A 27,310-nucleotide genomic window follows, 5' to 3' on the forward strand; every position below is an offset into this window, starting at 1 on the left:
TGGTGGGGGAGAGAGAAACGCCTCCAAGTACTTTGGGGGTGGGGTGAGGGGAGTGGTCCTGACCTATGAGTCCCCAGCAAACTGGGACTACGGACCTGGGGAATGGACTGGGTGTGTCACAGAGAGAAGGGGATGTGTCTGCTTCTTTCTAGCCCAGGAAGACCTGGGTCAATTATCGTTCAGCATCTGGGTTCCCATAGGGCCCAGAGGATCCCTGCAGTTTGTCTTCCCAACCCTCCCCTTGCTGTACTGCCCCGCTCCACCCCATAACAGAATGACACCTACTCAGACAATGTGATGCAACCTCGTTTTATTAGGAAAGGACGGTGGGCACTGGAGTGGCACTTTCCAGGGTCCGGGGAGGCACTGGGGAGGGGTAACAGAGATGCCCGGCAACTAGAAGGCACAGCTGCTCTCCACGAAGCGGCGACACTTCATGACCCGCAGGTACGTCTCAGCCTTGTGCAGGTCCTTCTTGAAGCAGGAGAGCAGCCCGTAGTTCTTGAGCAGCGCGTCATCACTGCGCATGTTTGTGTCAAATTTGTCGTAGGTCTGCTTGAGGATCTGCCCAGCCCGGGGGCTGCCATCTTCCAGCTCCTGCAAAAGGGAGGGAGAGACAGACAGGGAGCCCTTGGGAGCGGCTGCCTCCTGTCCCCTCCATTTGCCACCCTCCCCTCCAGGCTTGGAGAAGGGTGTGGAGGGAGGACTCACAAGGGGAAACGGGGAAAAGATTTCTCCTGGGTCAAGGCTGGACTGCCACAGAGAGAGCAGGCACCTCTCTCCCCCAGCCCACGGGAGCCCCCCATCCCTCGGCTAAGCCAGGAGAGGGCGGGCGTGGGCCCAGCCTGGGGGACCCACTACGCCATCCCCACCCGCATCAGGGCCTGGATGCCCTCCTCCAGGTCCTTCAGCTTCTCATAGACGCGGTCCGAGGTGCCAAACACCAGGCTGTTGGTGAAGACCCTGCTGAGGAACTGCACGGGCCCGAGCCACGACTGGATGAGCAGCAGCGAGAAGCGGAGCAGCTCCATGTCCTGCGGGCGGATGGGTGGGTGGTGGGCGGTGGGCGCCGCGAGGTCGGTGGCGGGGGCGGGGGAGGGGGGCAGCCGCGGGCCTCCCTCCGCCATCCGTCACCTTCCGCCACCAGCCACCACCCTGCACCTCCTCGGGGAGAAGACAGCCCAAGGCCCGATGCTGAGAGAAGGGGCAGCCTTCTTAGGATGAGGGAGGCCCCTGCTCCTCGGTCCGCGGTGGCCACTCACCGATCTCTGCTGCGCCTCGTCCTTGCCTGTGGGGGCTGGGATGGTCTCCGAGAAGCAGAAGGCAGCCTGGGTGTTCTGGATGGAGTATCTCTGTCCCTCCGGGATGTACGCGCGCTCCTGGGAGAAGGAACACACACCCGGGTCTAGGCTGCTGCGCGGTTCTCCTCACTGCTTTATTAGGAACCCCCCTCCGTTTATGACAGCATCTTCACTCGGATAAAATACCTCTGAACTCCTTAGTTTCCTCCCACTACGTGGAGGGGGCACGGATTCAGGCCTTCCTGCCACCCGCCACTAGTACGCATCCCTGGGGAGCTTACAAACTCTTTGTAGGTGTCAGCCGCCAGTTGGTGCAGGTGCTGGGCCCGGAGCACAGCGTTGGCAAACAGGCTGGACAAAGGCATGGCTGGGAAGGCGCCCACCTCCTGAGTCCAGGGCAGGCAGAGCAGGGCGAAAGCCAGGAGCATGGAGGTCCGAGGGCCTAGAGAGAGACAAGGAGGGCCGGAGAGGGAGGGGTCCAGAGAGCAAGAGGCCTGGTTCCCCTGCCAGCCCTCCACCGCCCCTTCCCCCCGGGGAATGAGAACATTTCAAACCTGGTCACGTGTCTGGGGGTAGATATCTGTGCTCACATCCAGAAGCCCCAAAGCCCGAGGTTAGTGCCCCCGTCCCTCTGCAGGGCCCTCCCATCACCCTTCAGTACACACCGAGCCCGAGGGGATTTTAGGGGTGCTTACCTGCAGCCATTACGCTGGTGAGCTGTCCACAGGACCCTGAGCTGTCTGGGGAGCTGGGTCCTGGGGTCCTGGAATTGGTCCCTTGTGGGCCGTTTTTATACCCTGGCCTCTTCTCTCTCTCCCTCTGCCCCCACCTATTTTCTCTATACATTTATGCACGGGCCACCGGCGGGCCTGGGCTAATGGATAATTTAGAACCCCCACCCACTCATCCTGTTACCGCTCCTCCTCTGGGGTCATGTCCCCCAGGCTTGTCATCTTCCCCTCTCCACTGTCACCTGTCCCGAGGGCTGTACGCACAGAGTCTCAGCTTGAGAGACCACCCAATCCGTCCTCTTTTTAAGGGGGAGGTAGCAGAAGGGAGTAGCCCGAGTCCAGGCACACTGTGGCAGGGTGTCATTGCGGGGTTGTCCCCCAGGGTGAGGAGGGCCCAAGCTGGTCCCCTAAAGGAGGGCTACGTCAGGATGGAGGTACCCTGAGAGCTATGTGGATGCTTCCTCACTCTCTACCTCTTTCCTCCTCCCTGAACAGCTCCCCTCCATCCACCAGAGAGAATGTGTGTTTGGGAGAAGGGGGCCAAGGATAACAATAGATTCTGGGGTTCCTGGGCACAGATTCCACCTTTGCCCCATCACCATCCTCCTGCCGCCTGATCCAGCCTGAGGTAGCTGGATGCAGGGCTAACCCTGACCGCTAGAGGGCTCCAGCCCCACACATTGCCCTCCCCTTTGCCGGAGCATAGGGGCTCCCCCAGGTGGATAGGGCAAAGGACCAAAACTTGAGGCATTGTCCCTGCTCCTTGGATGTGCCACAGAGATCCCGGGAACAGACACTGCTTACAACTGCTTCCTCCCATAGCCCTGTCACGGTCAGTGAATCTCAAATTTGGAAGAGCCCTTGAGGACTTGAGTCCCACCCCCAGCACTGGAGCTCTGGGCACAGCACCCAGAAAGATGCCCTCTCCAGTCATTGCAGTCTCCTCCCCGTCTTTCTTCTCCTCCTTTTAATATTTGTATAGAGCTTATCAGGTTGTGAAGAGCAAGCCCATGCAACCTCACATTAGACCCTCAGGACCATCTTGTGAAGGAAGTATTATCACCCCATTTTACAGAGGAGGAGACCAAGGCTCAGAGAGGCTTACTTACATGAGCTACCCCAGCCAAGGCAGCAGATCTCCAAATCCTTGCTCTTCCCACGTTGCAGCACCCCAAGCCCTTTCTTCAACGCGGACTGGGTGGGCGCCACTCTGTTTTTTAACGTTTAAATCCCTCTGATCACAAGCGTCCTGCCCCTAATCACAAGAGTCCCTTTGCCTCATTTTGTCCTCCCTTAAGAGTCAGCTTGTTGTCCGTCATTTTCCAGGTGAGACTGGCCCAGAGACATGGGGTGCATGGCGGAGACCACATAGCAGGGCTAGGCCAGGGTCAGGAAGGCTAGGGCTGCAGGCTTGCCACCTCCTGGTGCCCAGAGTTGGGGCTATTTCAGCATCTGGAGGTCACCAGCGTCAAATAGTCCCCCAAGATAAGAGCAGGAAAGAACATATTGCCCTCCGTTTAAACCTTCCATCCCTTGAGTCTAAGAACATTTAGCACTTGATCCTGTGGGGAAACAAACGAACGAATGAGCAAAACTTTCTAGAGGTGGTTGGTTATAGTGTTGCCAACCAATGCTGAAAAGTCACACCCCCATGGTCCAGAATCTGAGTGCTTGTGCCTTGCCATCTCCCCCTTTAAGACCAGAAGATAGAGCTCTCTTTTCTCTCATCGCTCCTGAACCATCGCCCGACCGTGCCCCTGATTCTTTATCTGCTACGGAGGGCACTGGGACCTGTGGGAATTGTCCCCAGGCATGACCATAGGAGGACTAGAAGGGAGTGTCATTAAAGAAACAGGCTCTGAGGAAGATGGGGCCACAGGAAAGGTGAGGACACCCCTTTCCTCTCCTTCCAGAGCCACCAAAGGGGAGGAGCCGGGCAGGAAGTGGAGGAGGGTCTCTAAGCCCCACACAGCCTCCTGTGTCCTCCGCCACTTCTTCCTTCTAGGTCACCTGGGGGAAGGGACACTGAAGTGGAACCTCTCGTGACAGACTTCTAGCTAATACTGGGGGGACTAGTATGTGAACTGTGGACCACAGGAGAAGCTCAGGCCTCCCCTAGGACTGAGGGTGCAGGAGCCCGACTTGGGGACCACTCGAGAGCCACACAAGGTGGGCACAGGTGAGGTGTGGCTGAGGCTCCCTGCCAGGCAGGTTACTGCCAAGAACAGGTGGGACCAGCCAGAGCAGGGGAGAGTCCCCTCTCACCAACCCACTTCCGGTTGGCCCACAGGATTCTGGGAACCCCCGGGATACACCGTTTTAAAGGTGACCACGGTGGCAGCCATCGGACCCAAAGAGGGAAGAACTGGAGGGTGAGGGGTGGATACTGGTGACCCTTCTCTCTAGTCTAGAAAAGGTCTTTTCCAGGGTCTTTAGTGATGGAGACACATACATAATTCATTGCTAGTAAAAGATAAACTTTGAATTAGACTTGGGATTTTCCTGCTCTTGCTAGGGAGTCACTCACCCCTTCTTGGGGCACGACCTGGGGCCAGACCCTTGGCTTCTCCAGGTTCAGAGGCTGCTCCACAATGGCCTCTGCACGGTGGCCAGTGAGGACAGGCTGTGATCAGCATCTCCGGGGTCATCCTCGAAGGGTTCGGGATGAATCCTCCATTAGCTTGGAATCCATGAATTTCAGTGTGTTTGGAAGCCCTTCGTATTTTCAGATTTGACCATCTCTGGGGTTCTCCGTATCTATTGTGGAAATTCAAAGATCTACTCTTGATCCGAAAGGGGCCTCTTTCAGGCTTCAGGAGCACTTCTGAAGTTCAAGTCCACGCGGCTGGGGGCCATCTCCTTGTTTAGAGTCATGATTGCCTTAGGGAGAGCCACAGAGGGACTGGGGGCAGCTCTTTCCATTCTCCCCTGGTCACTTGAGGTCCATGCTTCCCACCTCTAGCTCTGTCCTGCTTTCCTTGAGGCCAGAGGTTGGGATTGCCCCCAGGATATGCTCCACTTTGTCTTTGATTCCAGCATGAGTCTGATGACCGCGTTGATCACAGCTCATTGGGTCAATGTTTTTAGAGACTATTATGTGGGGATTCCCAAGGGCTTCTCCAGGGGGAGGTGGAAAAGGAGACCAACATTTCTGAGTGCCTGCCATGTGCCAGGCACTGTATTGAGTGATGCGGAGAGGGGGAGGTGCATGCATACAAGGACATTCAGGCTCGAAGAGATAAGTAGTTTGCCAGGTGTCTCTCAGCTCCTAAAAGACGGCAGCCCAAGGCCCCAGTCTTCCCGCCACAACGAGCTCTTTAGAAGCTTCATCTAGGAGAGACAGTGGCGCCGCTGGGCGCGGAAGCACTATCCTCAGTGCAAAGCTAGCAGGGCTGGATCAAGTCCCCACTCAGAAGATGTTCAATGAAGCTTGGGGGAAATTGAATGCAAGGAGCTTCAGCCCAGAGTGAGGTCCACAGACACCAAGAAAAGAGGCAGTAAAAAAACAACTCGATGGAGCCCGATTTAATGAACCAAGCCACATCATCCTTCACATTTGTGTTGCACATTTCAGTGTACATCACGTTTTCACTTCCTTTATCTCATCGGACCCTTGAGTTTGCCAGAGGGCTCAAGCATGGAGGAAGGGCCTTGGAGGGCTCTGGGGTGGGGGGGCAGGATGGGGGCAGGCACTCCTGTGGGTTGATGGGGATGTTGTTTACAGTAGGTGAGGATCTCTGAACACTCTAGAAGAGCAAAACAATCTACATCATGGGACCTACTAAGCAATTTCCACTTGGGGGCTTATTCCCCAGGGAGACAAGCCCATTGAAAAAGAAATATAATAATACCGGGGTGTGTCCAGCAGCTGTGGGAAGTCTGAGGTGCTTTCCTGATTGGTGCTGTCAGCTGGAAATAACTTCTGCCTCCTACCTTATTCTGTGGTTGTTTGTGAACATCTTATTCCCCTTAAGGGAATGTAAGCCCTTGGAGGCTGGGTTCATGCCTTTCGTCTCTTCACTCATTCACGCATTCTCTTTTTCCTGCATTAACTGATTCAGTAAGCAGTTGTTGTACCTTCCATGTGCCAGGTATTGTACCAGTTCATTATACGTACATGAACAAAGGGCACAATCTTTTCTCTGCTGGAGTTTACAGTCTACAGGAGAGACAACAGCAAACAAATAAATACAGAACGATAGAATGTATACAGAAATTTCACATTGTGAAAACCACCATGAGAGAAATAGCTAAGATACAGAGGTGAGAGCATAGCTCTGGGGAGTGGGGGGACCTGGCAGCTGGCACCATCCCAGGCCTAGCAGCTCACCAAGCATCTGCTAAGTGGGTTGAATGGATGCAAGGACAGTGCCAAGGGAAGAACTCAAATATTCCCCGCCCCCCGGCCAGAAATGGCAAGACAGGCCATGACTTGTCTTGATGTTCTCCTCATAGTAGAATGAATTTAACCTAACAAGTACAGAAAAAATGAACATACGGGGTCTTGCCATGCACAGCAATACGCACCTGAACACATTTAAATGCAAAAAGGAGACAGGGCAGCATGCACATGCTGAGGGTGAGCACACACAGATGTTCACACAGACCCACAACCTGCAGAACCCGAGCCCCAAACAGGACCTCACGAGGCATCTGGCCCGCCCACTCCTGCCATGTGAGAAAGTGCTCTTAGGGCCGAGAGAACGATGTCTTTTTTTTTTTTTAATTAATTTGATCTGTGCATTAGGATCTGTCTACCTGTGTTTAAACAAACTACACTCTGAATTCAGGGTTTCAGTTTTGTTAATTTTTGTTTTCTGTGGAGTCACCTAAGTTTCCAGGTAAAGGCTTTGGAGTGGGAGATGGCCGCTGAGGTGTCCCCAAGTGGCAGGTTTGTTGGTTTTGGGTTTTGTGTGTTCCTGAGTCAATAGCAGTTCCCGAGGGCACCGTAACTAGGCGCAGCCTGGAGAGCAGATACAAATCCAGAAACTTCACAGATGTGGGCTCTGAATCCAGCTGCTGAGGTTGCCTGCAGAGAGCAGAGCATGCGCGGACCAGAGTCCCTGGTCCCCCGGCTGGATGGCCTTTGAGGCCCTTTGCAGAAGAGCCGGCTGCCCACCTGCTGGGGGTCCAGTGACACCCAAACAGCAGCAGCTTTCCGAGTTTTGTTTTGTTTTTCTCTAATCTCCAATTCTGCTGGAAAAACACCCAAACCCTTGGGTCAGAGCACCCCCGGCCTAGCAACACCTGCAGCCAGGGGGCCGGAAGTCAAGCTAGAACGGAGGAGGAACCAGCCTGTGCTTACCCCAGGCCCCGGGGGACAGGGCTGGATTCCCCCAGTGGGCAGCAGGGCATGTGCCCACCGAGGGCCCTCGGGGCTGCATTCTAAAGGAAGAGGGGCCCAGAGCTGGACTCCTGGAAGGATGGCCCAGTGACTCAATATCCTGGCCTATCAGGAAGGAGTGGGGCCTTCAGGGCTTTGCGACTTGTGAACAAGGGCGATGGCAGAGCTGCCCCAGGATTCTCTCCCTATGGCTCTCCTCCTGCTCTGGCTCAGGGTCCTTCGAGGGAGGCAGCTGTGAGGTAGTAGAAAGAATGCTGAGTTTGGAGTCAGAAGATCTGTGTGTGGCTTTTGGCCAATTATGGTAATCATCGCCCTGGGCCTCGATTTCCACATTTTTAAAGTTGGGATGCAGCTGTCCCGCTTCCAGGGTCACGGTGGGACAAGCTCATGTAAAGGAATATGGAGGTGTTCAAGAAAATCTTACTGGCAGTTAAGAGATTCTCAATATATAAATATTTGGGGGACCCAGCAAAAGAGTCTGACTCACGTTCTGTAACTTGGTTGTGGTGGTGGTTATACAAAGCTGTAAATCTAAAATTCATGAAAAGAAAACGAAGTCAATTTTACTGTAGGGTAATTTTCTAAAAACCAGCATCTGGTTCAGCTCCTTTGGATAAGATTTATGATTCCCGTTTTGTAGCTAAAGCAAGCGAGATCTGAGACGTTCATCGCCCCCCACCAGCATCACCCAGCTTTGTTTCCGCTGCTTGTCAGTTTTGGGGGCCAGGGACCCATAAGTTGGACATGGGGACACCCGTAGTGTAAGCCTCTAAGACAGAAGAACGGACCAGGGAGTGCTTCTACATCGTAACCATGAAGGCGGTGCCCTTGCGGGGTGGGTGTCGGGTGGTCGAGGCAGGCCTCCCTGCTCAGATGATTCTCTGCCAACAGTACTTCAAAGCATTAGAGAAACTCAGTTATTCAAAGATATTAAGTTGTCTTTCAAAAAAGCCAAGGCCTCCCCAGATTCAGGGCAGCCCCAAGCAGGGGGAAGACCCTGCTGTGGGGGGGGAGAAGTGAAGGCTCTGTCCCACCCCCAGCCGGCTGCCCAGGGTCCCTGGTGGAGGTCGAGGCCAGAATTAGCGCCACTATGCAAAGCAGCAGGAGAGGAAGGGCTGCAGCTCAGTGGAGACAGATGCCAAAACAAGCCAGTTTCCTCTGGCAGCCCGGACACCAGGGAGGGAGGAGGCCCGCCCCGGCTTGGCCCTGCCTGGCTCTGAGTGGGCACCGCTGAGCGACGCAGAGATGGACCTGAAACCCCAGGCTTGGGGGCCTTGGCCACCTGCCCCACCTGGAATGCCAGGGGGAGCTGCTCTCACTGGTCCCCCCATGCTGGCCTTGGTTCTCCAGTTAAACTGGCAGCTCCCTGAGGGCAGGGATTTTTCCCATCTGAATCCAGAGCATGCATGGCAAAGAGGTGTTCTGGGGTCCCCCCAAGGTCAACAGGAAGTGGAGCTCAGCCTGGCTCTGCACACAGAGGTTAATTTCACTTCAGCTCCCAGCCCTGAGCTGCTCTCTGTCGCTCCCGCAGCTGGCAGGTTGGGGACCATTTTGCCTCTGATTTTGTGCTGGGAAAGCCTGAAGGGGTTACCTAAGGATGCCCAGATTTCACCACCACAGAGCTTCCCACTTTAGGAATCTCTCTTGCATAGCTCTGGGTCAAATTTAAAAAAATATCCAGGCTTGGTAGGGGACAAGGGGGTGTGTGATGGAGTCAGGGGAAACCCTGCCCTCAGGGAGCTTCTAATTTAACGAGAACAAGGCCGGTATGGGCAGCACAAGGTAGTAGCTACGCCAGAGCTGGAGAGGCCAGGGTCCAAACAGGGATTAGGCAGGGACTGGGCACTCTGGGAGGGCTTCCTGTAGGTGGAGGGCCTTAAAGGACAAGAGGATTGGGGTGGGTGGGGGAGGGCAAACTCTTCTAGGGCTAAGACCTCTGCCCTACAGAGCAGGACTCAAGTGCTGCTTGTCGGCTGAAGGGAAGGCAGGGTGAGGGTATCCCCGCCGAGAAGAAGGGCCAGTCCATTCAGCCCTTCTCCACTGCTCAGGGCCCCACTAGGGTCAGAGAGCAGGGGAAGAACGGGAGACATGGCCACAGGTCCCAACTGGGCCGTCAGAGAGAAGCAGTGAGTGAGCCCTGGAGAGGGCTCTGAGCCCCATGGCAGCCGTCCCTCCTCACACCCCATGGGTCCATGGGTGCCCAAAGATTTGTGCCCAAACAGGTACTCTCATCCACCCCATAACCACAGATGTCACAAGCCTGTGTGTCATTTCTCAAGACACATTGTTTATTCCGTGGGAGAAAGGGCTCAAGGCCAGCAGCCCCCTGGCGTGGGGGACGGCAGGAGAGAGCAGGAGAGGATGGGAGAGGGATGAAGCTCTCGGTGGCCCAGCTGCAGCCACATGCGGGTGGGCCAGGGCCCTTCCCAGGCTCTACAGGAAACCGGGCCGTTCTGAGTCCATTTGCAGGTTCCAGGCAAGTCTCTGCCTTCCCCGTCCTGAATAGGGGATGGATCCCCGCATAGCACCCCCAGAAGGCTGGGTCCAGTCTAGCCCCAGAGAACTCCCTGCTCCAAATCACTGCCCTGTGGCCCTTCCGCTCCAGTCCCTTTGGCAAGAGATGGGGACCAAGGGCTGGAGGGGCAGGCGGACCTGGTGGGCCAGCTTTGGAGGCGGACAGGGGGTTCAGGGTAAAGGGGATGGGCTGGGAGCCGGGCGGCTCTGAAGCAGTCAGTGAGGGCCCAGCGGGCTACGCCCAGGGGCTTGGGGAGGGCCGGCCTCTCACTCCTGGCCTGGGTGTTCACCCACCGACCACTTCACCTCTCCTGTCCGCAGCGTCACTATATCCTCGTAAGTGGCTGTCTGGTCAATGTCCAGGCCCTGGGGACACGGAGCGGAGCTCAGGCCTTGGCCACTCGCTGAGCGCACACAGATGGGGCCTCTGAGCGCCCCCCCTGCCCCCCACGGCCCCAGGAGCTGCGGGGTCCACCCCACTCCTTACCTCATAGGTGTGATCTTCCTCCATCCCGGCCTTGCTGTCATCCTGGCGGGTGAGGGACGGAGAGCAGAGTGTTAGCTTCCCCCACCCCATCCACTGCTGGGCCAGGCTGGGGAGGGCCGGGGAGATTGGCCCGGGGTGAAGGGTCAGGGGCTAGGGGTCAGGGGTCAGGGGTCAGGGGTGAGGCGCACTCTGCGAGAACAGCTGATGAATAAAGGAGTGATTGAATCGGTCAATCGATGGGCAGGCTCTGGGGCTGGGGAGATGGAGACCCTGCCCGTGTCCGGCCTGCCCCGTGGCTGCTTCCCCGGCCCCCAGGGTCACCTTGTCCAGCAGCAGGAAGATGGGCACGATGATGAAGAGGATGATGAGCAGGGTCTGGATCATGATGATGCCATCTTTCAGCGTGTTCCGCCGCTTCAGCTGCGCCAAGGTGCTGAACCCTGGGGGGAGGCGGGGCGGGGGCGGTGAGGCCTGCGCCCCTCAGGACCTGCTTCTCAGCGGCTCTCCCAGGTGCTCGAGGGCCACAGTCACCGCCACACTGCGGCCCCCCTACTGGTCCGGGCTGGGGTGGGGTGGGTGTGGACGGCTCCACGAGCACACCCGCTCTCCTCCCCGGCTGGGGGGCGGGCCCCGCACGCACCCATGACCCGAAGCTCGGTGCCACAGCCGCGCTCTGTCCTTGGGGGCATCTGCGAGCACTCCACCTCGCAGAAGTAGATGCCGTTGTCCGGGAACTGGACGTCCTGGATGACGAGCGTGGCCTCGCTGCTGTTGTGGGTCTGGAGGATGCGGCCCTTTTCGGGGAGGAGTAGCTTGGCCTCCGAGTCCGCCTCCTGCTTCCGGAGCCAGCTCACGCTGCCGGAGTCCTCCAGGCGGCACTTGATTTCCACCATGGAGCCCCGTTTCTTGGCCACGAAACGTGGGTGCTGCCAGATCTGGGAACACGAGCCTCCTGTGGGCGCCAAGGCTGGGATTAAAATCCCGCTCCTTCCTCTTGACCGTCGGCCCGAACTCAGGCCCTCGGCCGTGGGCCCCCGTCCTGGGCAGCACTGACCCCCGGCTCAGCCCCCTTGTCTGTCCTTGCTTCTCGGGATGTGGGTCAGACATGAGGCAGAGGTGTGGGAGAGCCAGAGCCACGTGAGAAGCCACAGGCCAAGCCGCCGGACCCCGCCCCTTCCTGATGGCCTACCCTTCCCGCCTGATTTTCCTTTAGAAGGGCCTGGAACCTTCTGATTCCTTTCCATGTCCATTACAGTAGCCCGATGCCAGCCTCACCCCATGAGGCCAGAAGGCCCATAGCACAGCCTCCAGCCTGGCCTGGTGCTCTCACCTCTCCCTGCCCTGGGCTACCCACACCAGCCCGAAATCCTCAGGGGCACCCCGCAAATCCTTAGCCTGGCAGTCAAGGCCTCCCACATCAATCCCCTGGCCGTCTCTCCTCCATCACCTCCCTCCCCGCTTCCGTGCGGACCTGCTCCTCTTTTTATTCCTAAGCCTTCTTTCTTCAGTTTGCCATGATGTCCCCGCCCACCTGCTCCAAGAAGCCTCCCTCCTGCCTGGTTCCCAGTCAGTGGTCCCCTAGGAACCCCTGCGACCTGTCGGGGTCCCTGAGATTACGGTCTCCTGCCGGGGCTAAGCCCAACTCCCCAGCCAGGGAGAATGGGCCTGAGTCCTCAGTGGGGTTCCAACTGGCCCCCACTCCAGCCCTGGGCTTGGCGCTGCCCCAGATCGCTGGGACTGGAGCACTGATGTTTAATGAGGATGACAGCGGAGGAGGGGGGACTGGAGGTACTTCAGAGCCAGGTCTTACAGAGGGAGGCCGACCCTAAGGAGGCCTGGGGATGGGAGTCCTGGGTGGGGAGACCCAGGGGGCACAAGGGCACAAGGGCAACCATGAGACAGCACACAGGACAGTGACCGGCTTTGGACACAGACATACTTGTCCCCAGAATGGGCGGGGGAAGTTGCTGACCTTTGGGATTCCGGTAAAGCGCCTCTGTTTTGGCCTCCAGCACCGTCTCACCTGCTGGGTGGGAGGAAGTGGGCGGGCCGGTCACTGGGACTTGGTTGTCCCACCCCTGCGTTCCCAGACCCACTTCCTCCCCGCCCAGGACATCAGCATCAAGATCCCTCAGCTCTCCCCCAGCCCTGCTCTGGAGAGACTAGAGCGGGGTGGGGTCACCAGAAGATCCGACTCCCAGCCCCCCTTCTGCCCTTGACCTTGAGCTGTGCCTGGATGAGACGGGAGGGAAGTTACAGCTGGAGGGCTCCACCACCTTCCAGACCAGGGCACCACTTCTGGAACATGCCTGTCCCAGGTCTGCTTGGGGGCAGCTCTCCACTGCCCGCCCCCCACGCAGTGCCCTCCACGGCCTGGGGGTGAACCACACTCTTCTTTCTCTCTCCTGGGCCTAGCTCTTCTGCGGTCAGAGCCACCAACCCCTCAGGCCCAGCTCAGCCTGACACCCTCCGGGCGGGAGAGGGGCTGGGGCCGCGGAGCCCTGAGCCATCAGCATGGCTGATACCCACAGACCCGGTCCCCAGGGCTGTCAGAGGGAGACAGGAGGCAGAAAAGTGTGAGAGACAGAAGGAGGAGGACGAGAGAGCAGGAGACAGAACCAGTGGAAACAGCGGATCCAGCAGGCCTCTCGGCTCGGGCCGTACCTGAAAGGAGCAGCAGCAGAGGCACCAACCAGCTGCTGAGCCCGGGACACAGCGCCGGCCCCGCCATGCTCACCCCTCCGTCTCCTGCCCCAAGCCCGTGACAGCGGAGGCTCCTGGGGGGAAAACGTGTAACTGCCCAGGCTGCAGCCTGTCTCCTCCCCGCCTCTTCCCCACCAGGCCCCTTCCTGCCATGCAAATTGGGACCCAGGGGAGGCACCAGCTCTCCGGGGACCCTGGGGGAGGGCAGGCTCTTTTGTCAGCTGTGCTGCTAAGGCTCAAGGGTCACCCCAGCTCGGGCACTACAGCAGGGTCCGCGGTGGACGCCCCGGGTGGCGGCGGCCTCTGCGTCCCCACCCCATCCCCGTGCCCTGGGGCCCCCTAGCCTCCCACCTCACACTTAGCTGAATACACATGGGTCCTGTGGATGAATGCGAGCGCGGCCTCTCCACCCTGGACCAGCCTACACCCTGTGGGAAGAGGGGCACCCAGGAAGGCTGAGGCAGGGGTGCTGGCGGGCAGCTATGGGCCCAGAGCACAGCCTCTTGGCTGGAGTGCAGGTGGCCATGTTGGGGGTTGATGGAGATTTGACCCTGGGGAGGAAAGGAACCACAGCGGTTCTTGAGCAAAAACAGGCCAAGAGTAGCAGCCGCTTGGGAGATCTGGTCCAGGACCTGGCGAGAGGGCCCCTCCCTCACTTGGTGGGAGGGTTTTCTGGGAGCTGCCAGAGAAGGTGGACTTAGGTGTTGACAGCTTAGAGAAAACCCACCACTCAGCAATCAGGGGACTCACAGGGCACTGAAGTGTTATCCACAGCTCCAGGGGTCTCGGGCAGAGGACAGGAGGCTAGTATGGGGGAGTCTTCAGGTTCTGAAACAAAAAGGATCTCTGGCTTTGTCTCGCCAGTCAGCAGAGTGGTGGATGGAATCATAAGTCTAGGAGCTTGTCTAAGTTCAACTTTGTGCCCCTGCCCCTGGATCAGACACAACCCTCATCCCTTGGGGGCTCGGGGTGGGGGAGGTGCCCTTGTGCAGTGCACAACCTGCACAGCTGCACATGGCAGGCTTGCATCCCTCAGCCCCACAGCTGAGCCCACTCTTGAATTTTATGTTTTATGGAAGCTTCTTTACTCTCTCTTGGCCCCTCACTCTCTGTCTTCTTCCAACTGCCAGGAGGGGAAGGAAGATGCAAATCCTGTGTCCTCTGCCTACATATTTTCCTTACCACCTGCCAGTTTTCAAGCAGCCTGTGCTGCTGGCAGGTCTGTTTGGGTTCAGGGAGACATGGACCCACCTCCTAGGCCAGGGTTGGTGGTGAGGAAGACAGAGGTCTGGGTGCTGCCCCCTCAGTCCTGAGCATAAGCCTCACCTGGGATGGTGGGGTCCACCCCCCCACCCCCACCCCCGAGGAGTACGGGCCAGGACTGGAGCTGTGGAAAGCGGGGACAGGAGGGTTAAGTTTCCCTCCAAGGAACAGCTCGTTCCTGGCAGTCCCAGATGTTCTTGTTGTTTCCAGATGTTCCAAATGAAAAAAAAAAAAAAACACATTTCTCTGAAAAGGTGTCAGATGTTCAGTTCACAGAACAAACAGCCCAGGAATATAAACATCACCTGAGGTCAGCTTGGGGACCATGGGCCCCTGGTGGGGGAGGTTGGAGACTCCCCCAGAGGAATGGGGGAAAATCCAGGGGTCTCTTCCTTTAGCAAAGTACCCCCTGGTGATGGAAGCCTTGGTTAGCTTTGGGGCTAGCGTCCCCCAAAGTTGGGGGGAAGATGGAGAAGGCTTGGGATACACACGTGTGTGTGTGTGTGTGCGTGCATGTAGCTGCTGAGACGGGTGTGCTCCCGGGCTGTGTGGTGTGGGGCTGCTCAGGAGCTGGGCCTGCGGCCCAGGGTGACTCTAGGGGGCACGGAGGTTGGGGGCGCAGTAGGTGTCCTCCAAGCACATGCACATCTGCGTCTCCCGTGGGCAGGGATGCAGATGTGTCCTTTGGACTTCATTCCCATTCATGCCAGGAGTGGGTGGGGGCAATGGGGGCCCCACCACCTGCAGGGTTATTTGTCACAGTTGGGGCCATGCTGTTCCCTCCCCAGGGACAACAGTACTGAGCTCTGTTCGGGGCTTGTGACGCCTTTTTCTTTCCTGGAACAGGAGGCCTCGTAAGCCCACTCCTGCCTCTGCCCCCGGCTGCCCTGGGCTGTGCACCCCGACATCAGGCAGCCCTCACCCCACCTTTCCAGGAAGGCAGCATCAAAATAAGAGATGGGGGTGTAGGGAGAAGGGACATGGAGCTTGGGGGTTTGGGGAACAAGAGGACAGGGACCCCCAGTAACCCTGGGGGGTGGTGGGAGAGGACAGAACCTCAGTTTGGAAAGAAAGGCTCTGACCTCTGCCCCTCCCCCCAGCCCTCGCCTACTGACGCTACTTGTTTTGTTGTTACCAGGGGAGACCTGCAGGCGCAGAAGGATTGGGGTGTGAATCCTGACCCTGCAGGAGACCGGGAAGCCGCCTCAAGTCACCTGGGGCTTCTCAATGCAGGGTGGTCCTGCCCCACAAATGCTCCAGGGCCATTGCCAAGGTCAAATGACCAACGGACACCTCTGGCATTCATGGGCCAGGGGGCAGGGAAGACCCTGCCGTGGGAGGGGCAGCCTCCCACACAGCAGAATTTCCTTGTCTCACATGTCAACGGCACCCCTGTTAAGCAACACCCATGCTTAACCTTTCAGAGACCAAGTTTCCTCATTTGGGTAAAACAGAAATAATTGTAATAATACCTTCTTCATAGGGCGGTCGTGAGCCTTGAAGGGACTCAGGTTCACCCTCAGGCAGGTGGCGCGTAGGACTGATAACTGGGGGAGGGTCTTGATTCTGAAATAGGAACTTTGGTTTCTACGTTTCTCACCCAGGATTTTGTCTTTTTTCTTTTACCATTCAAGGCTCAGGGGAAGGGTGGCTCAGGGCACCCTCAAGCTCTCCTGTCCTTGGGGCCAGAGAGGGACCCGGGCGAGGTTTGGAGAACTTTCATGTGAGAAGGAGCCCCTCCCCCACCTCTGGGAGGGAGGTCAGCACCCTGGTGGGGGGCTCAGGGAACCCTGCGGGGATGTCAGACCCCTCCCCTGCAGGCAAAGACAACCACACTGTGGGAAGGGGCTCAAGGACATGGCTGAGGGATGTCGGGGTGGCCTGGTGGTTCCCCTACCCAGCCCCCAAGGGTGCCATGTAACCTCAGGACCCAGGAAAAGGGGATACAGAAATCCTGAAAGGGACTAATACTCACTAGTTCGGAGGAATACAGCCTTGGCTGTCAGAAAACAAAATTAAATCTAAAATTATATTTCACCCACTGGGATTGTGGCCGGAGCTCACTACATAACATTACTCTTCGTCGTAGGTCCATGGGACCCTGGGTTTTCTGGGGTCAGGGGTCAGAGGCAGCATCCTGGGGGAATTGTACCTCTGGGGAGAGGGAGGGGCCACACCGTGTACCCATAGGCACCTTAGGGCCTCTGAGGGGCAGAGAAGTTATGGGGGCTTCTGGAGAGGAGGGGCTGGGGACACGGGTCCCAACACCCGTTTCCTGGGTGCTGTCGTGGGCAGGGAGACGCAGTGTGGTGCTGCCTGTTAGGGGAGTGAAGGGAGTGGGGCACGACTCGACCTCATCTGGCCTCTGGGACTCCAGCTGTGAGGCTGGAGTCCCAGTCTCCTTCTGGAGGGGGCAGGAGACAGCCAGACGGAGCCAGAGGAGGGAGCTGGGGCTTCCCCAATCCCTGGCAGCTCCCCAAGTCTTCCCCACTTGGCTCAATCCCCACCAGCCCTTCTTGCTGCCCTCAGCTCCCGTCGATGTCCGCACGCAGAAGCACAGAAGGAGAGAGCCCACATGTCAGAGGCACCGGAGAGGTTTATTATAAGAACTGTACAAAGGGGCTTGTCTACTGGCCTGGCTTGGGCCTGTTCCCACCCGGACAAGGTGCAATGGGTGTGGGTCTGCAGGGGAGGAGCCTGCAGGCAGGGGGAGGCCTGGACCCCGCTCAGCCACACTGGCTCTGCAATCGGCACACGGTCCCGTGGAGAGTTCAGTCCAGCAGGGGCCGAGGCTCTTGGGGCCTCACTAGTCAGAGCCCCAACGAGGAGGGAAAGGCAGTGGTCGGAGTGCTGGTCAGAGAGGAGGCTGACCCCTACAGGATGAACTTCTGAAGAAAGAGCCAGAACTGCTGCAGGAAGAGATGGAAGGAGTGGGGGCCTCATTCCAGAGAGGACCCAGGCGGGGCCGGGGAGCAGGGCTGGGCGGTGGGTGTGAGGAAGAGAAGTGGAGGAGGGCAGAAGAGTAGATTCACGGGGCTGAGAGAGAGGGATGCCCAGGCAGGGTGGTGAGGGGGCCGGCGAGCGCGGCAGACGGAAGGGAAGGCCTCGGCCTCCGGGCGAGCACAGACGTAAACACACACGCACACACGGACACACGCACACGCGTGTACGCACACGCACGCACACACGCACACTCACACACACACACACAGAGGTTGTTTTGGAGGTTTTGCTGCTTCCTGAGTTTTAATCAAACTGTTCACGAGAAACAAGAAAAAGAAGAGGAACTAAGGGCAACGGGGGACTTGATGTGCAAACCTTACCACCTGTGTTCACACTCACATACACACAGCACAGGGACACTCACACAGACAGGCCTACAGAGAAGACACACATACACACACACACACCAGCCAGACACTGCGGGGCACACTGACACACATGCACACAAATATACCCATACACACATGCATATGCAGGCTCTGAGGGACACGGCGGTTCACACACACACACACACACACACAGCTATACACAGAGGTATAACGCTGGCACACAGGCACACACACACCGATGAGTAAATCCAGTGACCCCTAAGCCTGCGTCTCACCCCCTCCTCCGAGCTCAGCCTCTGCCTGTTCTCGGCAGGGCAGCCGGCGGAGGACCGGCAGCGCCATGCCCAGGCCAGCGGCGCCAGCAGAAGTGCCGCCTGGCTCTCCGGGTGGCAGGAAGTTGCAAGGTTGGGTCTGAGCCAGGTAAGCAGTGCCTGCCCCAGTGTGGAAATCTCGAACGTGGGCTCAGCTAGAACATTCTTAGGATCACTTTGAGGCGGGGAAAAGGATGAGGTGTGGTGGAGGATGGGGAGGAAACCTCTGCGGTTGGGGCGGCTGCCAGGAGCCCCAGTGGTGCTGATGCAGGAGGGAGGGAAGGAGGGAGGGAAGGGAACCTTCTTCCTGAGCACCAGGGTCCCCGACACCACCCAAGATCTGGGTGCTCCGGCCAAGAAAGCCCCCAGTGCAGCGATATGCTGGTGGGATCCAACCTGTGCTACCCATCCGTGCTTTCTAGAAAAAGACGATTCCCAAATGGAATCCTCCCTTCTGCTCTTCTCCCAGGGGCCAGCCAGGGAGCCAGGGTCCTGGGCAATGGGCAAATCTGGAAAGGGTGTCAGGGGTCACACCGGCCCAATGAGTCAGGATCCAGTGGCCCATCAGGTTTGTGGAGCCATTCCTGGACCAGTGATGCTTTCCTTTTCCAGAGAATTCCTAAGCTGGCAGGGTGACACTGCACCCAGAGTCAGGGGAGGGCTGGTGGGCCCTGGGGTCAGGCGTCTGCTCTCATTGAAGTTAAGACTTCCTTGTCCTGGAGGGAGCTGGGGGGGCCTGAGCCACTTCCTGGGGAGAGGTCAGTGGCCCTTAAGACTCTGGTGGCAGGAGGGCAGCCAATCCTTCCATCACAGGCCGGCTCCTCCCCAAGTGGGGAGCAGAGATTCTGATGTTCCAACCTCCCCCGGGGCCATGAGGAGGGCAGCAGGGCCCCGGAGGAGGTGAGAGCAACTTGAAGGTGAAATCACGGAGGCAGCAGCCTCGGGCTCAGAGTGGAGACTTCAGGTACAATTCCCGTTTGCCACGGCCTGGGTGACAGCCCAGCACGGCCAAATCCTGTCCCCGACAGGGAGCTGGATCAGTCCCAGACGCAAAGCCCTAGCTCCCTCAGGGGCAGGCGCCACGGGGGAGCTTTGGGGCTGTGCCACCTCACCGCCACCTGCTAGACAAGAGACTCTTTGACCCCTGGGCGCACCGTCTGCCCTGGGGGTGGGGCGGGAGGGAGGGCTGTGTCTGTGGGTCTGATGGACAGGAGCCCCAGGGCAGGTCTGGGGTCCCATGTCGAGCCCCTCCACTCCCCCTTGCTCTGCAAACCGCTGTTCCCGTTCTCAGGGCCATACATCTTGTTCATGGTGTCAGCAATCAGCCCCTCCTTCTCGGGTGCTGCGTCCCCGCTGCTGTCCTGACTGTGGCGGTACATGTAGGAAGCCTGCTTCACGGAGCGCTGCAGCAGGTGCCGGCGGTAGGCCCTCTGGATCTTGACGGCGCACACTTCCTCGTGCTTCCTCTTGAGGGTGGTTGTGATGGGCTCGTAGGAGACCTTGGATGGGTTGGCAGCCATGAACTTCTCCTCCATGGTCTCCTTGAGGGCATCCATCTCCCCAGAGTCTCCCAGGACCTCTTTGGTCAGGGCAAAGAGGATGTCCAGGCAGTGGATCTTGTCCCCTGGCACCATGGGCAGGTCCAGTGTGATGAGCTTGATCTTGTTGGGCTTGGCGAGCCTCAGCGGCTCCTGCAGGGTGTCCACGAAGTCGGAGAGGCGGCTGTAGTCGATGAACTGCGTGGCGTCAGGGTCAAACTTCTCCCACGTCTCGTAGAACATCTCGAAGTCATCCTCCCCGAGAGGCTCACTGCTCTCCTCCGTGGCCACGTTGAAGTTCTCCAGGATGATGGCGATGTACATGTTGACCACGATGAGGAAGGAGATGATGATGTAGCTGCAGAAGAAGCAGATGCCGATGGAGGGGTTGCCGCAGTCGCCCCTGACGCTGGTGCCCGGGTTCTCCAGCGCGGGGTCACAGTCGGGGGGCCCGCTGTTGAGGATGGGGTTGAGAAGCCCGTCCCAGCCGGCTGACGTGGTGATCTCAAAGAGGCAGATGATACTGTTGCCGAAGGTCTCAAAGTTAAACATGTCGTCGATGCCCGATTCCTTCTTGACGTAAGCGAAGTTGGACATGCCGAAGATGGAGTAGATGAACATGACCAGGAAGAGGAGAAGGCCGATGTTGAAGAGGGCGGGCAGTGACATCATGAGAGCAAAGAGCAGCGTCCTGATGCCCTTGGCCCCTCGGATCAGCCGTAGGACGCGCCCAATCCGCGCCAGGCGGATGACACGGAACAGCGTGGGTGACACGAAGTATTTCTGGATCAGGTCAGAGAGTGCGAGGCCTGCAGGGAGGAAGCGGTAAGGACTGCTGCCCTCGGGGTGGGCGGCTGGGTCAGGGAGCAGGGGGCATGCGCGGCTCAGGGGGGCCCAGCCCGCTGGGCTCTTCCCCAGAAAGGAGCAGTAGAAGCTCACCGCTCAGAGCGCAGCCCGAATGGCCTGACCCGTTAGGCTCTCCCAGGGGTCTTGGGGTCTGGGCTCCATCTTTGCCCTGACACAGCTGCATGGAGGTGGGACGTGTCAAAGCGAATGGTGGTAGGCCTATCGCTAAGGCTGTTTGCAGATGCCATGGATGAGAGGGCGGGGGAGGACAGCTCTGGGTGTGTGACTTCAGGCATGTCACCTAATTGGTTTGTGACTCAGTTTCCTCGCCTGTAAAATGGAGGTGACAACAGTACCAGCCTCAGGACATTAGCTCAGTGAGCTAATGCCTGTGAAGTGCATAGCACAGTGTCAGGCAAATAGTATATGATTGATAAATGATAGCTAGTTACTATCACAATGACACACAGCTCTCCTGTGTGTAGGGATACTGGAACCATCTTCTTATGCTTTTCTCGAAGCACACGGGCACCTGAGTGTGCGTCCACTGGACAAGTAAATGTTTCTCAGGTGTAGTCATGCATGTGAAGGTGACAGGTTGCCTGGGAGCCCACTGTATGTGCTTTTGCGCATTAAGTGTAGACACCAGGTGCACACGCGTGTGCGTATGTGTGAGTGTGAGCACGGCAGATGCGTGAGCAGGTCTGTGTGTGGACATGAGGATGGGAGCGCCGGGCCTCCCTGAATGACTCAGCCCAGCCCGGCCCTGCTCACCCACAATGGACAGGATGACGACCACAAAGTCGAAGATGTTCCAGCCGATGGTGAAATAGTATTGGCGCAGGGCCAACATCTTGAGCATGCACTCGCCCGTGAAGATGATGATGAAGACCATGTTGACGTTGTAGAGGATGTCCACTTTGAGCTGGCTCTGGTCATCCGTCTCCACCATCATGGTGACCATGTTGAGGCAGATGAGGATCATAATCGTGATGTCGAACGCCTGCTGCGTCACCAGGTCGTACACCATGCCCTGGATCTTGTTCTGCAGCAGGGATGCGAGTGCGGGGATGCACACCGAGGGGTGTGGGGGGCAGTGGTCAGGGCAGGACGTGGACCGGCAGAAGATGCAGGAGGACACGACAGCATGACAGGGAGAGAGACAGAGAGAGAGGAGGTGTCAGGTCTTGTGGCAGAGTCGGCCAGGGCAGGGGCGGCGAGACCCCCCATCAGAACAGGCCAATCTGTGGGGTCCGCGGGCATCCTTCCTCACTCTGGGACCTTTCCTCCCCTCAAGGTCCCCCAGCAGCCCCTCATCCTTCTCCTGAAGTCATTGCTCACTGGGGGGCTGTCTGGACATCCTCTTCCTCCCCGTTCCAGGGGCCCTTGCCCCAGAGGCCACCAGCTGAAGAGCTGACTGGACACTGGGGAGCTGTGCAGGCCCAGGCAAAGGGTAAACTGATGACTGGAGTTTATCAGGCAGCTGCTGGCGCCCCTCCCAGCAGGTGGACCCAGCCTCACGCCAGGGACATAGCCTGGTGGGCAGAGCGCAGGCTGCGTTTTGCCCCCTGCCCGCCGTGGCCCCCTTAGGCAGGAGCCTCATACAGGCTGCAGGGGGAGGGGCCCGGAAGGCTGGTACCTGGGGCCGGGGAATTGGCTTCTGAGGCTTCTTGGAGCCAAGCTTCTTCATGGCGTTATAGTATTTCTTCTGTTCCTCCGTCATGAAGAGGTCTTTCCCTCCAAAGTATAGTGGGATGGGGCCCGTAAGGTTGCGGTGGGGGGTGTCCTCCTTCTCACTTTCCAGGACCTCCCCCTTCTCACCTTCTTAGGCACCACCCTTAAAGCCACCCGCACCCCAGCAGGGGGGCCAGTGGGACTTGCCTGGAGCAGCCAGAGATGGGGGTCAAGGGAGGCAGGGGAAGGGGGACTCAGGGGCCCAGAGAAGGGAGGGGAGGGGACTGGGTGACCGACAGAGGCAAGGGGTCAGTGCAGCCTCACTGCCCGCTTTGGGCCACCTTCCATCAATGTCTCGTTGGGTCCTCAGAATGAGCCGGCATGGCAGGCGGCACGAACCTCATTCTGTACATAAGGAAACCGAGGTTCGAGGTGGCCACATCTCACTCGTCCAAGGTCGTCTGGTGGGATGTGAACCCAGCCTTGCTGAATCATGCCACCAGCCAGCGAGAGCACAGCAGGTGCAGGGGCAGCATTTGTGAACATAGGAAGGAAGGAGTGGACGGAGGGAGGGAGGACAGAGCCCGGGGAGGGGAGGGCTGGACACTTATCTTCTTCTTCTGCTGGTTGAAGTTGTCAATGATGACGCCAATGAAGAGGTTGAGGGTGAAGAAGGAGCCGAAGATGATGAAGATGACGAAATAGAGGTACATGTAGATGTTCACCTCGTACTGGGGCTGTTCCTCCTTCTGCAGGGGCCACAGGATGGGATGGGGTGGGCTGGGTGGGCTGGGGGCACAAGCTGCCTGCTCCCTGTTCCCTGTCGCACTGTGGGCCCATCCACCCCCAGGCTGTGGGGTCTCGGGGGCTCCTGAGGAGGCAGCATGGGGTGGGGATGGGTCTGAGTCCTCTCCCCTGGCTAACTCACCAGCCACATCTCGAGGACCCCCACTCACCTCCCGGGAGTCCACGGCTGCATACATGATGTCCATCCAGCCCTTGAAGGTGGCCTGAGAGAGTGTGGTTGGGTGTGAGGGGAGGGGGCTGCCCCCTGCTTCCATCCTTGAGTTTCCCTCCCTGCCCCCGCCTGGTCCTCCCCAGAGGCTGCCTGCCCTGAGCTCCCCTGGGGAGGCATCCAATAGAGACCGGAGAGGTATAGACACTACCTCTGGGTCCCACAGCCCTAGAGGCAGGGTGGGCGGCCCCCTAACAAGGAGCGGCAGGGCGCTCAGGTACAATGAGAATGTGGGGGCACCTCCATCCCAGCTTTGGGCAGGGGCAGCGGGTCACACTCACCACCTGCAGGAGGGAGAGGTAGCCCAGACCCACGTTGTCGTAGTTGACCTTGACGTTGAGCCAGCGGACCTGGCCCGTGTGCATCAGGCTCTCGCACTCGGACTTGTTGTTGACCTCGGAGATGTCGAACCTCTCGGAGGTGGTGGTGTTCATGCAGTAGTAGAACTTGCCGGCAAACAGGTTGACGCCCATGATGCTGAAGATGAGCCAGAAGATGAGGCAGACGAGCAGCACATTCATGATGGAGGGGATGGCTCCCAGGAGGGCATTCACCACCACCTGGGGGCCAGGGAGGGGGTCACTTCCGGATCCTCTCCCAGGCAGGCAGGGACACCCAGTCTCCTCTGGGAGAGGGTTCCCACCCACAGTAACCAGGGGACCAGGCACAGTTGGGCCTTGTTGCGCAGGGAAGGCTTCCTGGAGGAGGGCCCATCTGAACCAGGCCTGGGGGAGAAGTCTGCTGGGCTTTACTTGGGGGCGGGGGGATGGTAAGCAAGGAGTAGGGGTAGTGGGTTGCCGGCCTGGTGGCTGAAGAGGGCTCTCCGCTTGGCTGGAGCTATCAGCCCAGAGTGGAGGCTGGGCTTCTCTGGAAGCAGCCCGGCCACGGGTCACCGGGCAGGAGACAAACACTCTTTCCTTGGCCCCCATAGGAAACTCAGTCCCCGTGACCTGTTCCCCTGCTCATCTGCTCGCAGGATTAGAGACACAGACCCAGAAAAGAAGCCAACAGAATCTTTGAAGCAGCAGGACCCTTGGGACTGGACTCCCGTGCACTGCCAGCGGTGGCCACCCAGGCCAACCTCATTATTTCAGGCTGAACTGAATCTGAGAATTGTCTGTTTTCAAGGAGAAACCGTTCCATGACCTCCAGACAAAGTGGGTGGCACAAGCCCGGTGATGCCCAGGGGAGCTCTACTCCTGGCTGGGGCACCAACCAGCTGCCAGGTCACTTTCACTCTGGTGCAGAGGGGTCCCGGCTCCAGGGGTGGGACGGCCCAGTGCTGGCTGGCCTCTTGCATGACCAGGAGGGAGCCCCCAGGCTCTGTGCACTGCTGACCTGCAACCAGCTGCTTCATGGAAGTTCGTCCCTCTAGCGTGGGTTTTGCTCCTAACAGACACCCCAACCCCCCACCCCCGCCCCTTGCCTGGGGAAGTCCCATTGGTCTTGCCCAAACCCCGTATTTACCTGTCACTTCCGCCCTCAAGGGCCTGAGGGAAGGGTGGGCAGGCTTGGAGTCCTGGGGGGCCCCAGTCTGAGGCTGGGGAGGGACACCTATAAACCCACAGACCTGCCTTCCTTTCTCTCCTCCTGCCTCGGTGCCCTCAGGGCCCTCCTGGGAGCTGCTGCAGCCTCTGCTGCCCCCAGTGGTGGAAGAGATGAGCGAAGGAGGGGGCTGAGGGCGGGAATGGGCACTTGGGCTGGTGTGGGAGGATGCCTGGGGACCTCCAGACCTGGACCCCTGGTGGTGGCCGGAGTACAGACACCCCCAGCCCCCTTCCAAGCTGTGTCTGCTCCCCCAGTCCTCAGCCCTACTCAGAGCCCCGTTGGCACCCACCCTCATGCCCTCGAATCTAGACAGTGCCCTCAGGGGACGCAGAGCCCTGAGTGTCCGCAGGGATTTGATGGGTCCCAGCTCCGAGTAGCCCAGCCAGTTGGCCACCAGGCTGATGATGGAGACCTGTAATGGGAGGGGAGGGTGGTCAGGGAGAGCAGGGCCTCAGCCACAAGGACCGCCTGGGATCTGAGTGGGGGCCGGGGGTGGGGCAGCCTCACATCCACGATGAGGAAGTCGAGCCAGCACCAGGCGTTGGTAAAGTACACCTTGAAGCCGTAGGCCACCCACTTGAGCAGCATCTCCGTGATGAAGATGTAGGTGAAGACCTTGTCGGCGCACTCCAGGACGGTCCGGATGGCCCGCCGCTGCTCGATGTAGATGTCCTCGAAGGCCTGGGGGCACCAGCAGGGCGGGGCGGTCGGGGCCCAAAGGAGGCCGGGGCAGCAGCCACGTCCCTGCCTGCCAGGGGCTGCTGGTTCCCAGGGTTCTGGCACCGGGGCCAGGCGGGGGCAGACTCCCCGTGCCCATCATGCAGGTGAGCCAGTGAGTTCCCGGTGGGGAGAAGCCCCTCAGCTCCCCTTCCCCAGGCCTAATAATAGTAACCCTCACTGGTCTGTCAGGGGGGTTCACCTTGACACATCCTGCCCTCCCAACCCCCAGTTCCCAAGGCCTTCCCCACCTGATCCCCGGCCGGGACCTGTCAGCTAAGGATGCACAGGGATTCAGAGCCCATCTGTCTCTTTAAGAAAATTAACACAGTCTACAACACATCCTGGAAGCACTGGTGAGTTCTTTAGGATTCTCTGGGTTCGGGGCTGCCCAGGTCTGGCCCCTGCCTCTGCCCAGTGCCCGGTCCCCAGGGCAGCGCCTACCAAGGCTCCACTGCTGAGTAGGATCATGAAGACGATGAAGGTCTCAAACCAGTTGTGCTCAACGATCTTGAAGCAGGCCCTGCGCAGCGTCCACCACATCTTCCCTCGGCCCTGGGAGATGTCCACGTAGAGGCAGGGAAAGCGCTGCACACAGGCTGGGGAGGGACGGCGGCAGGGGCACCGGTCACGGGCCTGGGGGCCACCTTAGGAGGCACAGTCCCGCCACCTTCCCAGGATCCGCCCCCACCCCCTACACACACACAACCGCATGCAGACATTCCAGAGCACAGGGGTGCAGGCAGCCAGCACAGGGTGTACAGCCGTCAGGCTGTCCCCATCCTCCCCCACCTCGCCCAGGCAGCCTTCACTCTGCCACAGCCCAGGCCCTCCGGGCAAAAATGTTCCCGAGGGGCGAGGCAGGCCTCTCTCTGGCGGACGAAGCTGAGGAGGAGGACAGTCTTAGAGCAGCCACAGCGGAGCGCCTGCTTCGAGCGGTGCCGGCCACACTCGGGGCTCTGTGGGGATTCTGCACGGCAGCCCTCGGGCTGACGCTACTGTCACCTACCGCCGACACTGCAGGGGTCAGAGGCTCAGGGACTGGGACGCATCCCCAGCTCTGACACCCCTTCCCAGCATTCTATTCTCCTGGGGTGCCACAGGGCAGGGCAGGAGAGCATCAGAGGAAGAAGGCCCTGCCTGCTTTTGGTGATGCGTGTGTCCCCGAGATGTCCCCAAGGGGGCAATGGGCTGGGGCTGCTGCCGGCCTCGGGCCCCTTACGGGGTCTGCCGGGCTGGGGGAGGCACCCAGGAGAGGTGGGGTCACACACGCGGGCTGGCCCTCACCCTCGGTGAAGCACTCCTCAGGCTGCTCCCCCTCAGGGCTCTCCTCGGCCTGTTCCTCGGGGTCCTCCTCGGGGGGCTTGTAGTCGGCAGTGCTGCAGACGGAGGAGTTCCCGTCGAGGGGCTGCAGCGGCTTCTGCAGAGGCCACAGGGTCACGTGACCCCGGGCCCTCCCACAAGGTGGGGCGGGGGAGGTCAAGATGGGAGACCAGAAGGGAGAAGGGAAAGAGAGGGTGGAGCAGACTCATTCATTCCTTCATTCATTCAGCCCTGGGGCCTAGGCAGAAGAACCACAGGCCTTGGTCCTGCCCTTGGAGTGGGACAGGGATGAGGCCTGGGGAAGGAAGGGGATGAGCATGGAGCAAAGTCCGAGCCTTCCTATCCTCAGGGTCGGTTTGGCTGAGAAATCCAAAAAGGATGGAAATTTTTCTGCAGCCGAAGCTCCAGCCTGGGGCCAAGGGAACCTAACTGGGAGTGGGTTGGGTGGGACGGCTGGTGCTCCAGCCTGGCCAGGCCTCTCCCACCTCCCCCCGGTGCTGCACCTAGGCCGGCCTCCTGCCCCCAGTCTCCACCCCTCAAGGGGCCCCCTTCATGGCTGGGGGGGAGGCCCCTGAACAGGGTAGCCTGGAGGGGCAGGGGGCGGCTGTCAGGACAGTGGCCAGAAAACCAGGGAGGGCCTTGTGCCCAGACGACAGAAAGGGA

General features: G+C 59.2%; 3 protein-coding genes across 5 annotated transcripts in view; all 3 read right to left on the bottom strand.

The window, feature by feature from the left end:
• Positions 1 to 361: 361 nt before the first annotated feature.
• Positions 362 to 2,000, bottom strand: LOC137212938 (somatotropin). Its single transcript, XM_067717141.1, has 4 exons — positions 1,583 to 2,000; positions 1,263 to 1,379; positions 873 to 1,034; positions 362 to 597 (listed from the first exon to the last, which is right to left on the bottom strand). Exons 1-4 carry the CDS (start codon positions 1,727 to 1,729, stop codon positions 397 to 399), a joined length of 627 nt encoding a protein of 208 aa, XP_067573242.1. The 5' UTR covers positions 1,730 to 2,000; the 3' UTR covers positions 362 to 396.
• A 7,643-nt stretch (positions 2,001 to 9,643) lies between these two features.
• On the bottom strand, positions 9,644 to 13,144 carry CD79B (CD79b molecule). The gene is made up of 6 exons (XM_067714912.1): positions 13,042 to 13,144; positions 12,350 to 12,400; positions 11,018 to 11,329; positions 10,699 to 10,817; positions 10,378 to 10,419; positions 9,644 to 10,256 (listed from the first exon to the last, which is right to left on the bottom strand). Exons 1-6 carry the CDS (start codon positions 13,106 to 13,108, stop codon positions 10,158 to 10,160), a joined length of 690 nt encoding a protein of 229 aa, XP_067571013.1. The 5' UTR covers positions 13,109 to 13,144; the 3' UTR covers positions 9,644 to 10,157.
• A 3,777-nt stretch (positions 13,145 to 16,921) lies between these two features.
• The window catches only part of SCN4A (sodium voltage-gated channel alpha subunit 4), a 46,282-nt gene continuing 35,893 nt past the window's right edge, over positions 16,922 to 27,310 (bottom strand). For all 3 annotated transcript variants that reach the window (XM_067716849.1, XM_067716850.1, XM_067716851.1), the window contains 10 exons: positions 26,612 to 26,744; positions 25,769 to 25,923; positions 25,115 to 25,288; positions 24,897 to 25,019; positions 23,341 to 23,619; positions 23,001 to 23,054; positions 22,656 to 22,793; positions 22,010 to 22,114; positions 21,145 to 21,415; positions 16,922 to 20,333 (listed from right to left, as the gene is read on the bottom strand). In XM_067716849.1, the coding sequence (XP_067572950.1) occupies positions 19,108 to 20,333; positions 21,145 to 21,415; positions 22,010 to 22,114; positions 22,656 to 22,793; positions 23,001 to 23,054; positions 23,341 to 23,619; positions 24,897 to 25,019; positions 25,115 to 25,288; positions 25,769 to 25,923; positions 26,612 to 26,744 (2,658 nt within the window). In that variant the 3' untranslated portion in view covers positions 16,922 to 19,107. The remainder of the gene's footprint in view (positions 20,334 to 21,144; positions 21,416 to 22,009; positions 22,115 to 22,655; positions 22,794 to 23,000; positions 23,055 to 23,340; positions 23,620 to 24,896; positions 25,020 to 25,114; positions 25,289 to 25,768; positions 25,924 to 26,611; positions 26,745 to 27,310) is intronic.

Source organism: Pseudorca crassidens, chromosome 19, assembly GCF_039906515.1.
Source record: "Pseudorca crassidens isolate mPseCra1 chromosome 19, mPseCra1.hap1, whole genome shotgun sequence".
In the NCBI taxonomy this organism is placed as follows: Eukaryota; Metazoa; Chordata; class Mammalia; order Artiodactyla; family Delphinidae; genus Pseudorca; species Pseudorca crassidens.